The 14,420-nt window shown below is 38.2% G+C and overlaps 1 protein-coding gene across 1 annotated transcript in view; it reads right to left on the bottom strand.

Moving 5' to 3' along the window:
• The window catches only part of ctnnd2b (catenin (cadherin-associated protein), delta 2b), a 240,754-nt gene that overhangs the window by 179,843 nt on the left and 46,491 nt on the right, over positions 1–14,420 (bottom strand). The window contains exon 2 of the mRNA XM_059344042.1: positions 12,071–12,207. Within this exon, the coding sequence (XP_059200025.1) occupies positions 12,071–12,202 (132 nt within the window). The 5' untranslated portion in view covers positions 12,203–12,207. The remainder of the gene's footprint in view (positions 1–12,070; positions 12,208–14,420) is intronic.

The following is a 14,420-nucleotide window of genomic DNA, read 5'->3' as shown; positions in this document are numbered from 1 at the left end:
TTATTTTCATTTTGCTTGAAGAAAAAAGGTTTATGTATTATTACATAGCTAACTACTTAGCCAAGATGTTAGCTAAGTAGTTAGCTTAACAAGCTACTTAGCTAACTATTTAACCAAGAAGTTAGCTAACTAGTCAGCTTAACGAGCTAGTTAGCTAACTATTTAACCAAGAAGTCAGCTAAGTAGTTAGCTTAACAAGCTACTTAGCTAACTATTTAACCAAGAAGTTAGCTAAGTAATTAGCTTAACAAGCTACTTAGCTAACTATTTAACCAAGAAGTTAGCTAAGTAGTTAGCTTAACAAGCTACTTAGCTAAAAAATGGATATGGATAATTTTTTACCCATGTGGTGCATCAGAAGAGTAGTGACACAAAAAGGGATTTAAAAAAAAAATGAATAAAGGAAAACATAAAATTAGGATGTATGATGATCAAGAGACTACACGCCTCTCTACATGTTAGCATTAACTGGGATTTTCATTTAGGCTAACAGAAAAACAAAAACAAAATGTACGTTACTGACCTCAGAAAACTGAACAGCGACTCCTTGGAGTGTCTGTTAGTCCAACCAAACACTGAACAAGACATTTTTAATGAACAAAATGTTCAAATAAACTACAGTGAGTAAATACAGTGAAAGGGTCAAATTCATGAGACCAAACCACTAAACATCCTTTTATATATATATATATATATATATATAACGTTATATATAACTTTATTGACACGTTGCCGTGGATACGCATTGTTCTGCTTCTCTCCTGATGACGGCTCACCTTGTTAGTGACCTGTCAATCCACGCCCCACATCATACGATTCTTTATCTTCTATTTTCTTCTAAATGGGGCCATTATTTACACTATTAACATCAAATTGTCTTGAAGAAGATTTTTTACTAGCGATTGAGACCATAGTGTTGTCCTAAAAAAATGTCTGAAGTAATAAATTAAGTGACAAGTTTTCTTATTTTGCATTGAAATGAATGGACAGAAATCTTTCTGCAGCCAAACTCAGCGCCCCCTGCTGGAATTTTCGGTAGAATGCAGCTTAAGACACTTCCTGGTTTGCCTCCCTGCTCAGACCAGGAGGTTGCCGCCTGTGTGAGAATGATAGTTTGACGAGTTAGCGACAGAGGCTAAAGGTGCTGGGTCTGAGCAAATGGTCTATTCAGCAGGAAACACACAAACAAACAGACATTTTCACACAGAAACATTCACATACAGCAGCACTGCATTGATGAAATAAGACATATTGTCCTATTTCTGCTGTGGTCCTCTGGCCTGGAGCCTTCCTTCAGCTGGAAATAACAAAAGGTAAAAGACTTTCTCAAATGCCAGAGAGAGCAACAGAGAGAGAGAAGAGGCACAATTCTTCCCAAACCCCCCCATCCCCCTTCTCTTCCTTTAAATATTCTCCTTTTTTTCTTTTTCTGCATGCCCCCTTGCATACGAAGTAAAACAAAATAAATATTTGATCCACTTTGAAACCACTTCTTATGCATATCTAACTCTGTTGTGAACTTTGAAGAGAACTATATTGGGTAATTTAATGAGGTAGCCGCTGCTAAACAAATCTTAATTAATCCTTAATAAACAAATGAAGAGAGCAGCGGTGAGAGGGGGAGGAAAGGCTGATAGCATCCGTTATTATCGCAGCGGCGCCGTAAGAAAACACCAATATAAGAACCTAATGAATCATCCGACAGTGAGTACAATTAACATAAAGCTGATTGTTTCCAAAAAGCTATTAATGCTGTGTTTTTTATCGTCTTTTATCATAACTCTAATCATAAATGGAATTTGATATGGCAGCGTTTGTACTTTGAATCTAATGCATTAAAAAAAATGTTTGCACGGCCCTCAAATATGTAAATAAAATGCCTTCAATTAAAAAAATGACACAGGTAAGTCTTCACTAGTTTTATATAATGATGTGCTGGTAGGTGAAGAGAAGAAGTGAGACGACTTTAATTAGGCTTACAGGGAAAATAAAGGTATAATTTCACATTAGCTCAGTATAAACTGTGTTCATTTTGGATTCATACGAGTTGTAGGTCAGACCTGAGAAAAGCTGTTTCCTGCTGCACTGCCAATTAGAGTGAGCAACTGCACAGAAAACCATGATTCACATTAATTATCTGGCTGCGAAATAACACCACATTGAGATTTGATCGCCGTTAGAAAGCTACTGCGATAGACGTTCTTTTCCCATTTCTTCTCTCCTGGCTGCAGCTTTTCCTTGAATGCATTGTCATGTCTTTGTTCACTGATGAGGCAACAACATCTCTTACAACCATTGTACACGCAGCAGGAAGTCGTGTTGCAAACGTGATGGAAATGAAGGTTGAAGCAGTAATGTAACATGCTTTTTTTTTCCAGTTCTGGGAAACAGAACAAGAACACATGGGAGCTTTCTCTGACAAGGAGCACAATAAGCTTTTACCTTCATTGTGGGTTTATCCTTGCAAATTGTAATTGTATGTCAGGTTTGGTTGACTACGGTCTTATAAATGTCAAGTAAAACTGTCTAACTGGTAGTCATGAGCATGCTTATGCTTACTTTTTATTTATTTATTGCTATTTTTTGTTGTTGTTGTCGTCGTTAGTTTGTCGTTTATTCCTTTTCTTTGAGATCCTCATTTGGGAAATACCAGTTTGCCTTGTATATTTGTTTGTCTGTTCACCATATGTTTTGTTATTTACTTTGTGAATATATACCTTGAAAAAAAAAAGGAAAAAAATGCAAGGTACAATAAAATGAAATGACTGATAATGTTTGTGGAAGTAAGAAGCCTTGCAATAAATTATTAAAAAAATGAGCATGCTTACGAAGCCTGCTGAAAATTATCGTTAAAAGTGCAAAATTTTGCAGCGCCCTGATTTCTTCTCTTAGCTCAGTATTTACTAAGACTGGATCAGACAGTGCATATGTTGTAGTGATGTGCCAATGAAGCCTCATGAACCATTTCTTTATTATCTGAGTCCACTAGATGGCGCTCTCTGTTCACCAAAGGGCTGATAGAACCCTCAATAACCACCGCTTGAGCCTTTTTCCTTAAATCTAGAGCACCATCTAGTGCATGGGTCTCAAACTCGCGGCCCGCGGGCCAATTGTGGCCCTCGTGACGATATTTTGTGGCCCCCACCTTGATATGAAAGTTTAATGTGAGTTTTATATGAATGGCATCTTTTTTGGGTCATTTTGTGTCGTTTTTATATAATTTTGTGTCTTTTTTGGTAATTCTGTGTATTTTTGGTCATTTTGTGTCTTTTTTTTGTATTTTTGTGGGTTTTTTTGGTCATTTTGTGTCTTTTTTTTGTAATTTTGTGTATTTTTTTGGTCATTTTGATACTGCCTCCAGCGGCCCCCAGGTAATTTGAGTTTGAGACCCCTGATCTAGTGGGTTCAGAAAATAAAGAAACTGGTTCATGAGGCTTCATTGGCACATCACTAATATATTGTAAAAACTGTAAAAGGTGAGATGATGTCTTTTTGAATATAGGACATGTCTAGGTGCAATATAAATAGTGTGAAAGTATTAAATGCTCAATCCAAGGGAAAATTAGATACTATTCAGATACTGTGTCTTTAAACAAGCCTTAAGGAGGGTTGTGATGGGTAGTGATGTCCAAATGAAGCTTCATGAACCATTAGTTGTATTTGTTGACCCCACTAGATGGCATTCTTGGTTTAAAGAAAAAGGCTCAAGAAAGGCTAATTCAGTGTGCTTTTAACCCTTTGTTGGACAGAGAGCGCCATCTAGTGGGCTCAGAAAATATAGAAAATGGTTCATGAAGCTTACTTTGGACATCACTACCGATGGGTAGAAAGTGCTGTGATACTGGCCAATCAGAGCAGACTGGAGGGGTCAGGTATAAAACTGAAAATGAGCACAATATGTCCCCTTTAAAAGCCTTTATGAGGTATAATAATAAAATGTGAACTCCTTTCACAAAGTTATTTATTTGATTTTTGTTAAAAGTTTCGTAACCATGCAAGACTGGACCTGTGTGAATCATTCAGAGTCAGGACAAAAGGGCCACTAATGGAAAAAGGACAAGTAACAATAATGTTTGAGAAGTACAGGCTGCTGCAATGCTGTCTGGTGTCTGGTGTCTAGAGAGCTATTGAAGAATGATATGAGGAGTACATTAAAGGGAAATATCTGGTGTTAATATTTCTTTCAGTTACTGCCAACACAAAGTGTTGAATACAAAGTCCCTCTCCAGAGGGCCTTTTAAAGTCTATTATGATTAATATTTTTGCAGAGGTGGAATGTAACGAAGTACATTTACTCAAGTACTGTACTTAAGTAAAATTTTGAGGTACTTGTACTTTACTTGATGTAACTTTATACTTTTACTTCACTACATTTTGAGGCAAATATTGAACTTTTTACTCCACTACATTTAGCTGACAGTTTTAGTTACTTTTCAGGTCGAGATTTAACATGAAAAACATGATGATAAAATAGAGGAAAAAAAGAATAGAATATCTTTATTGTCATTGTTGCATGTACAAAGAAATTAAGTGCATTCTTGTCACTGCAAGATTTTAAAAAAATATATAAAATCAAAAAATAATAAATAAATAATTAAAAAATAATAGGAGTAGAAAACCTCGTAACAGTATATTAAGTAGTTAAATGAGCCCTGTCTTTACAAAATTAAAGTGCTTACATAAATGCATCATTACAAATAATCTAATAATATTTAAAACAATCTGAGTGGGTCCATTATGCAGAACGAGTACTTTTATTTTTGATATTTTCAGTACATTTTGATGCTGATACTTTTGTACTTTTACTTCAGTAAGTTTTGAATGCAGGACTTTTACTTGTAGTGGAGTCATTTCACAGTGTGGTATTAGTACTTTTACTGAAGTAAAGTATCTGAATAGTTTTTCCATCACTGATATTTTGATATGGTTTTCCCTCATAAAATGTTAGCACTAAAGCTCTCTGTGTCCTGAAAAGCTATTGTACATTTGGGCGAATGCAACTGGAAAATTTGCACCAAAAAGGGCCCCAGCAGGTGCCAGAAAGAAAAAAAAGAACTAATATTTCAAAATAAAAGGATTTTGTTTTGAACTGCTGTAGGTCCTGCTGATAGGATAACCCCCTTTTTGAGGATTTTTTTTAACACACATTCAACATCTTGATATTTCAGAACTGTCTGGATTGTCAAATGTTACCAGGCTGCGAGTAGAAAGACAGCTAATCAATACCCAGTGCCACTTTCACTTTATCTGCCATTCAACAAGACAATATGTCAGATTTTTCAAATAGGCACATCTCACATTGGAATGAAACTCTTTCAGAGTTGACACTTCACACTGTGCTCCCCCAATAGCAGATGTGTTGACAGCAGAGATGATGAACGATACGAGGACAAAAGCTGACAGATGTGATAAATACAACGTCGAATGGCTAATCAATCTCATGTGGGTTGAAGGAAACGGAGGAAAAACAGCAGCAGGGATCTCCTGGTGTGAGTCAGCAGAAGCAAAAGAGTCTGATTGGCAGCGGCTACACAAGTGTGTGTATGTGTGTGTGTGTGTGTGTGTGTGTGTGTGTGTGTGCAGATTGCATGTGTGCACGTCTGTGTATCCAAGTGTGTGTGAAGCCTTTTTTCTTGGTCTCTCTTGCCTGACCTTCTCTTTATGAACCAAAATGAACAGGATGTATGTGTGTGTGTGTGTGTGTGTGTGTGTGTGTGTGTGTGTGTGTGTGTGTGTGTGTGTGTGTTCCTGTATTTCCAACATAGTGTGGACTGGAATAACTTTTCAACCAACAGAGTGAGGACATTTTGAGAAGTGGGGACCTGTCCTCACTTCTTCAAAGGCTTTTTAAACACACAAGTTTAAACACTTGGCTTGAAGGCCAAGGTTACAATTAGGTTATGGTTAAGGTTAGGGTAAGACTTGGGGTTAGGCATTTATTTGGTTTATTTCATTATATATATATATATATATATATATATATATATATATATATATAATTTTATTTGACATTTAAAGTAGAGAGCTAGAAGACTTCTTTATTGATAAAAGATGGGGTATGTAAATGATGAAGGGTCGTCACAAATATAGCACTACAAGAATGTGTGTGTGTGTGTGTGTGTGTGTGTGTGTGTGTGTGTGTGTGTGTGTGTTCCTGTACTTCCTACATAGTGAGGACCGGAATAACTTTCCAGTCAACAGAGTGAGGACATTTTGGGAAGTGAGGACATTTTGACCTGTCCTCACTTTTTCAAAGGCTTTTTGAGTTGTCACACTTGGCTTTAAGGTCCAGGTTAAAATTAGGTTATGGTAAGGGTTAGGCATTTATTTCTGATGGTAAAAGTTGGGGTATGTCAATGATGAAGTGCCGTCACAAATATAGAAGTACAAGGGTACAACGATGTCATTGTGTGTGTGTGTGTGTGTGTGTGTGTGTGTGTGTGTGTGTGTGTGTTCCTGTACTTCCCACAGAGTGAGGACCGGAATAACTTTTCATTCTCCACACACTTTAGCCTGTCCTCACTTCTTTAAAGGCTTTTTGAGTTGTTACGCTTGGCTTTAGGGTCAAAATTACTCAAAACCAACCTATTCAAGTTAGCTTACAAGACTTTACTCCCACCTTCAAAACCTGAACTCATAAACTCTCATCTCTGTTATGTTAAGCGTCTTTGAGTACCTTTAAAGGCGCTGTATGAATCAAATTTATTATTATAATTAAGGTTACACTTAAGTCATGGTTAGGGTACGGCTTGGGGTTAGGCATTTGTTTCTGATGGTAAAAGTTGGGGTATGTCAATGATGATCGGCCGTCACAAATATAGAAGTACAAGGGTACAAGGATGTCAGAGTGTGTGTGTGTGTGTGTGTGTGTGTGTTTGCGCATTGCTTGAATAAGCTCCAGAAAAAAAAACATTCCTGCTTCCTGGTTACAAACACTGGCAGAAGCCCAAACATATTGAAGAATTGCACACTGCAAAAACAAGTATGGGAGGAGGTGAAAAATGACTGGCTTGAAAAGTAATAATAACTTCACTACGGTGCAGGGGCATGAAATATAACGACTTCAAGAAGAAAGGAGGCGGAAAAGAGAGTGACAAACTATCTATTCATCTTCACTTTGTTCAAATAGCTGACACTCCTTCCATTCCTGTCGTCTGCTTTCTTTTTACACATTCATATCAGAAGGCCATTACCATGACCTAGATCATCAGATGTGTGCACATGACCTCTGTGTGTGTGTGTGTGTGTGTGTGTGTGTGTGTATATATATATATGTGTGTAAGTGTGTGTGTACGTCCTAGTCCACATGACCTACTTAGACTAGGAATGGACCTCGAGAACATTGTCGTAACTCACAGTGAGGTTTCAGTCTAAAACATGCAGAATCCATTATTTTTCACTCTCAGCATTTTTCACTGGCTATCTTTAGCATCCGCATTTCAGAGCACATCTTATAGTACTCAAGGACACACAAAGTGTCCACGGTATCAAGTATCCACTCGAACTGTGCACCCACCCACACATACTGCATGCAGACAGTGCCAACATTCATAACACTGCTATCTCCTATTGCTGCGTCTCTATTCCACTTCTTCAGAACTTACTGAAGATGCTCAGATTGATCAGAAACTGGCTAATATTTGTAGTAAAAAGTGTGATGGCTGGTCTCTATAAAGGCCCATCATAAGAGCCATTCAGGTTACCCAAAACATGTCAGTCTTGAAAAGCACTAATGCAATCTCATTTCAGTAGATGCACCTACAAAAAGAATTAAAAAATAGTGTAGGAAAAAAATCATTTTCGATTGACTCATATGGAAGCTTCCTGTCTATATGCAGTGATTTGAGCCAGTCACACTGTTTGATTGGAGCAGCTATAAGCTACTTGAAACAGTCATAAATAACTACAAAAAGTCAGATTTAACACATCATGGCTGTTAACATTCCTTCATTGGTCTGGGAAACAAAATTTCGGCAAGTAGAAGAGAAATTTATGTGCCCCAATGGACAAGTCAAACAAAATAAAACAGTCTTGATGTTATGAACCACTAATTTCTGTTCAAACTAACTGAAACGTGAAATTAGCGAGCGAGCAAAAGCAGCTGTGCAATTCACTACATACAGGTGCATCCCAATGAACTAGAATATCATAGAAAAGTTTATTTTTGTCAGTAATTTAATTCAAGAAGTGGAAATAACACATTATGTAGACCCATTACACACAGAATGAAACAAATCATGTCTTCATTTATTTAATTTCTTCTAATTATAGTGATTATGGCTTACATTTAATGAAGACCTTAAATTCAGTGTCTCAAGAAAATTGTAATATATCAAAAGACCAATTTTTAAAATGATGTTTAATATGGAAATGTTGGCCTCTGAAAAGTATGTCCATCTATATGACTCAATACTTGGTTGGGGCTATTTGAGTTTATACTACTGGAAATGGACTTTTCCATCATATTCTAATGTATTGAGATGCACCTGTACCTAGCGTTACTTTCACTTTCGCTGTTTGCAGAATCATGACAAATTAAATCAAATTAGATCATGGTTAGTCAGAGAATGACTTAAAAGATGACAATTATTTCCTGACTCCTTCATTAAAACAACAATAGTTTGTTTTGCAGCAATCTGACAGAACCAATTACACAAAAAACAAACATGACTATCCTACTTCATTAAAATGGAGGATTTTATTAGAGCAATAGAACCAGAGATTATGTTTACTTTTTTTTTTTCATGTCAAAACTTGGAGCCTACAATACAACTCAGTGGTCAGAGACGTGGGTCCTAATGTTGCCTCGAGCCATCAGCCTCAAGCAGAGATGAGGATCAGTCTGGGAATTTTTTTTCTAACTGGATTTATTTTAATTTTTAGACTGAATTGAATGACATCACTTGACGCAATTTATCAGATTTCACTCAACTCTCTTCATAGCAGCAAAAGGCTTTAGACATACAGCATACAGTAGTACTCCCAAGACCCGTAAACAGACTGTGATGTGTCCCCTAAGTTTAAACACATAATTAGAGCTCACATTTAATCTGTGTTCTGTTTATGTATGTTGATTGGTCCTTATCCGATGGGAAAATAAGCTGATTGGATGAAGTTTTGAAATGCAGTGGTAGTGTGGCTCTGGGGGTGGCAATGGTGGTCCAACAGTCCATCTGTTCAACATTTTGGTCCAGATTAAAATATCCGGACAATTTCTGGATGGATTAATATTAAATTTGGCAGATACATAAGTGGTCCACAGAGGCTAAACCCTGATGATTTTGGTGATCCCATATTTTCCTGTGGAGCACCATCAGCAGCTGCTCAAAATGTCTATTTTTGAGTTCATGACAGGAAACCTCTGAAACTAATGAACCAGTTCTCAACAACAAATTCCTTTTTTTAGTCCAATTGCACAATTGTGTTGCCTGGTATGCAATTATCTTTTGCCGCCAAAGAAATTTCATCTGGTAGCATTGCTGTGGAGTTTAATCTTGTTAAATCTTGGATTTGAACGTTCAAGATCCAATCATCCGCAAAACTGTGAAGTCCAACATCATGGAATGGTAAATGGACTGCATTTATATAGAGCTTTTATCCAAAGCGCTTTACACTACAGACTGCGCTCATTCACCCGTTCACCCACACATTCATACTGGTGGCCAAGGCTAACGGTGCCACCTGCCACCATTGGGAATTAATTCATTCACCACACAACACACAAGTGCCAAAACAACGACACTGGGTGCACTGCTACAGGTATAGGTAGGGCTGGGTGATAGGGCCCAATATGAACAATATCCCAATATGGGTTGTTTCTTGAGGTGGGGGAAAATATTGACGTAGCTTAGTATTGCGATATTTTGCATGGCAATCAATATCGATTCATGGCCGCCAATAATCGATACTGCGCTCTGACGGCTGGCGGGCCAGCAGTATTTTCACCATTTTGGTTTTTACTGGTGTCATATGCTGAATGGACTGCACTTATATAGCGCTTTTATCCAAAGCGCTTTACACTACACACTAGGCTCATTCACTCGTTCACACACACATTCATACTGGTGTTAGAGGCTACCAGGGCACACTGGTGCCACCTGCCACCATTGGGAGTTCATTCACACACCGATGAACACAGCATTGGACCCATTAAGGGTTCAGTATCTTGCTCAAGGATACTTCGACCTGTAGCTGCAATGGTCAGGGATCGAACCACCAACCTTCCAATCAGTGGTCTACCTCTAACATGGAGAGATGCAGAATCTACCCTCAACTAGGGGAAAGTGAGATGAAATTAGAGATTGGACCAATCTGATCCAATATCGGTATTGAGTTCTGATACTGACCTAACACTGAGGCTGTGGCTCAGTTGGTTGCCCAACGATGGGAGGGTTGGTGGTTCAATCCCCGACCATGGCAGCCTACATGTTGAAGTATCCTTGAACAAGATACTGAACCCCAAATTGCTCCAGATGCTACATTCATCGGTGTGTGAATGAATTCCCAATATTGGCAGGTGGCACCGTTTAGGGTAGCCTCTGCCACCAGTATGAATGTGTGTGTGAATGGGTGAATGAGCGCAGTCTGTAGTTTAAAGCGATTTGAGTGGTCGCAAAGCGACTACAAAAGCGCTATATAAGTGCAGGTCCATTTACCATTTACGCAATTCACTCATTGGATATCGGTCTTACATCACCTATCAACATCCTCTGGCTGTCAGGAAGTTTCCTCCATCCTACCGTTTGTTAAATCATAGTTAAATGAGATTGTTCCGCTCTTCAATGGAATGATGAGTCACTAAATAAAGATTCATTTCAATGGTTAACTCTTTAAACAGCCAGTGACAGTCACTCGTGGGGCTTTCAATAAACCCTTACATCAACATTTATCTCTGGTGGTAATAATCTAGCCTGTTATATATTTATTAATATAGATATTTAGGTAGCCGCTTGCGAGAATTGCGCTCACTACTGCTACTCCAGCTGATTTCTAACTGAACACTTCCTCTATTCAACGTCAGACAGATCTCAGGCCTCATCTTTTATCACTCCAAATAATTGTGCAAAAAAACAAACATAAGGTTTGTGTCACATCATATATATTTTGTAACAAAGCATATTGAAGAAGCAGCCACACATGTTGTTATTAACTGATTTCATAGGGTTATTTTTTTGATAGCGTAGATTATTATCTCTGTACACATTTGTTGCACTTCTATTTCAAGTACATGAAGCCTACAGTGCAGATACATTGCTTTGGACTACATTTTAATCAAAAGCAAAATTGTAATGCATTTCATATTTTATGCAAAAAGAGCTTTAGTATTGGAATCACGATTTATATCGGCAAATATTTAACTTCAGGCATTGGCATTGGACCGAAAATTTTAAAAAAGTGGAACGGTGGGTTCAACTTTAAATTAAATATATATGTAAATCCAAACACAGAATGCATTGTGACAGCACACATTATACTTTTTGATTAACTTTGTTTTAATTTGCCTGCGTTTGTGCAGGTGTGACTGTGCTCAACAGTGATTTAATGAAAGACGTTAGTTAAAACAGATGGACAGATCAAGACATTGTGGCAGAGTCATGAATATTCTAACCTTCATAAATACATGAGAAGCACAAAACTCAAAGTCTAACTCTAAAGCTTCCAGTTAGCTCTACTGAAGAAAAAAAAGAATCAAGGCGTGGGCTTGTCTTGTCCCTGTGCGGCTTCGTCACACAGTATCTCCAACAAAGCTGCTCAGACTTTGACAAAATGTAGCGAAACGATGCATCCCACCACATTAGAGCAGTTTCAAAATTACACTGAGCGGATGTAGCCCGAGGCTTTCTGCTAACAGATCAAAATGTGGTGACATATTTGTGACACATTAGCTCAGATGGGCATTCCATCATTTGTGTTTACTGTTTACTGTCGCCCTGTCTCACCCTGAAAGGACTGGAGGAATTATCCCCCCTACTTTCTGCTATTCATATTTCATTAATCTTGACAGCCCTTTTTGACACACACACACACACACACACACACACACACACACACACACACACACAGTTCTAACCTGTTCCTTGACGGAGGCGAGGATGGCGGAGGTGGTTTCAGACTCGGATCCGTCTCCGTTGGAGGCGTTGAGGACGGGGCTCAACATGGCGGCAGCGCTGGCAGTGTCAGACGCCACCTCAGGCACTGGCATACCTCCTGGAAAACAAGGGAACATGCAACTATTTTACCATTATTAAAGACAGGCTGACATAGCAGCATTAAGGCTGAGTGGCTGTCACACCTACACTCTCCTAGGGACAACCATACGCACAGAAATGGACATTAGCGTGAAGGCAGAGGTGAACAGGGACATTCAATACAGACATAGTGAAGTAATTGCTGATTATAAAACCAGCCTACTAGACCACAGTCAGTGTTTTTTCTTGTGCGATGCACTACAATGCCCATTATACAGTGGCCCTGAGAGCTCACAGCACTGATACTTAATAAAGCACATGCAGATACACAAAACACAAGCAAATGAGAAAAACATCTTCATCAATTTGACAACACAAGCGCAGCATTTAGAAAGATCACAACACAATAAGAAGTGTTTCCAAAGGACACTTTGGAAACACACAGTGATGCTCATGTCTGAACATGCTTGTGATATTATCAGGTTATTTCAAGATAATGATAATTTCACGTTATAACAATCGATAGCATGCTAACATTAGCGGCCGATCCATAGCGTGCTAGCGTTAGCGGGCTAGCAAGTCCTAGACCAACTCGGTGCCGTTGAGAGAGACTAAACCAAAACGTGTATCATTCAAATCAAATCAAACTTTATTTATATAGCACTTTTCATACTTATAAATATAACACATGGTGCTTTACAAAAAATAAGAATAAAAACAGACAATAAAAATGACAACATCCACCCCTCCCATCCCCACATACACATCTGTACGTACACATACACATACATGCACACACATGCACATAGACACACACACACAAACACACACTCATGGAGACATGGCAAGTCATTCATTTATTTGATTTGTTTAACTGCAATGTGATTGATACGGGTTAGCGGGCTAATGCTAGCAGGCTAACGCTATACATGATGATGATGATGAAATATTGTGATAATTTCACGTTATAACATGAAATTATCGATATGTTGAAATAACTTGATAATGTGACAAGCGTGTCTAGACGTGTGCATCACTTTCAAGTGTCCTCTGGAATCACTTCTGTTGTGTTGTGGTCCATTTGCAGCGCCTTTTCTTATTGTGTTGTGTTGTGGTCTTTGCAGTGTGTTTTCTAAATGCTTCACTTGTGTTTCAAATTGATAAAGATGTTTTTCTCAATTTGTGTTTTGTGTATTTGCACGTTTTCCTAAGTTGCAGCGCTGTGAGCTCTCAGGGCCACCATACCATAGTGCATTTTACCCCGTTTTAATTAATGCATTCAGATGATTATTCAAACTTTATTCTTCATTTTCTCCCTGACTTATTCGTGTTCAGGGTCATGTGGAGCTGGAGCTTATCCCAGCATGCATTTGGCAAAGGGCAGTGACAGGACAGGTGCACTGGTAAATCTTTGGAAGAGGAAATCTAGGTCAGTGGGAAGAAAGTGTGCAGACTCCACGGACATAATAGTCACAGAACTAGGGGCAGTCCAGCAATAAAAGTGATAGCAGGAGGAATTAAAGTAGTAGTAACGGGGTTCTGTAGGTGTATAGTATCATAAAAAAGTGACAGTGCTACTATAAAGGTTATATAACCCAACAAAAGTATAGTTTTGCAGCTGTTAGTGGTACCACAATGACTGGATTACTGAACAGGCCGACTGGGTCCCAAAGGGTCAGAGGTCCCACAGTCCTTCCCCCAAAAATACCACTCAAAGAGACACATACAATCACATACCAAAGCAATTTGGCGGCAAAGAAACATAAAATCACTGCAAGGAGGCCAAAAAAGACGACAAAGACACTCAACAACTACACAGAGATACAAAACAGCTGCAAAGAAACACAGAGAGACTCACAACAACTATAAAAAGGGGCAAAACGACCACAAAAAGGGGTTAAATGACTGCAAAGAGACTAAATAAAGGGACCCAAAACAACTATAAAGAGATGCAAAATTACTACAAAAATTGGCAAAACAACCACAGACAATAATATAAGAGCAAAACTATTACAAAGTTACACAAAACAACAATAAAGAGATAGAATATGAGCTCCAAAAAGGAAAAAAACACCATGTAATGCATAAAATTACAAAGAGACACAAAACAACAACAAAAAGAGGCGAAATAATCATAAAGTCCACCACTATTAGAAATAGCAGTGATCTTAATCATACAAGTGTTCTTGTAATTGTGGTACTACTACTACTACTGCAACATCCGGACATTTA

Source organism: Centropristis striata, chromosome 11, assembly GCF_030273125.1.
Source record: "Centropristis striata isolate RG_2023a ecotype Rhode Island chromosome 11, C.striata_1.0, whole genome shotgun sequence".
Lineage (NCBI taxonomy): Eukaryota > Metazoa > Chordata > Actinopteri > Perciformes > Serranidae > Centropristis > Centropristis striata.
This window is presented reverse-complemented; position numbering and strand designations above follow the sequence as displayed.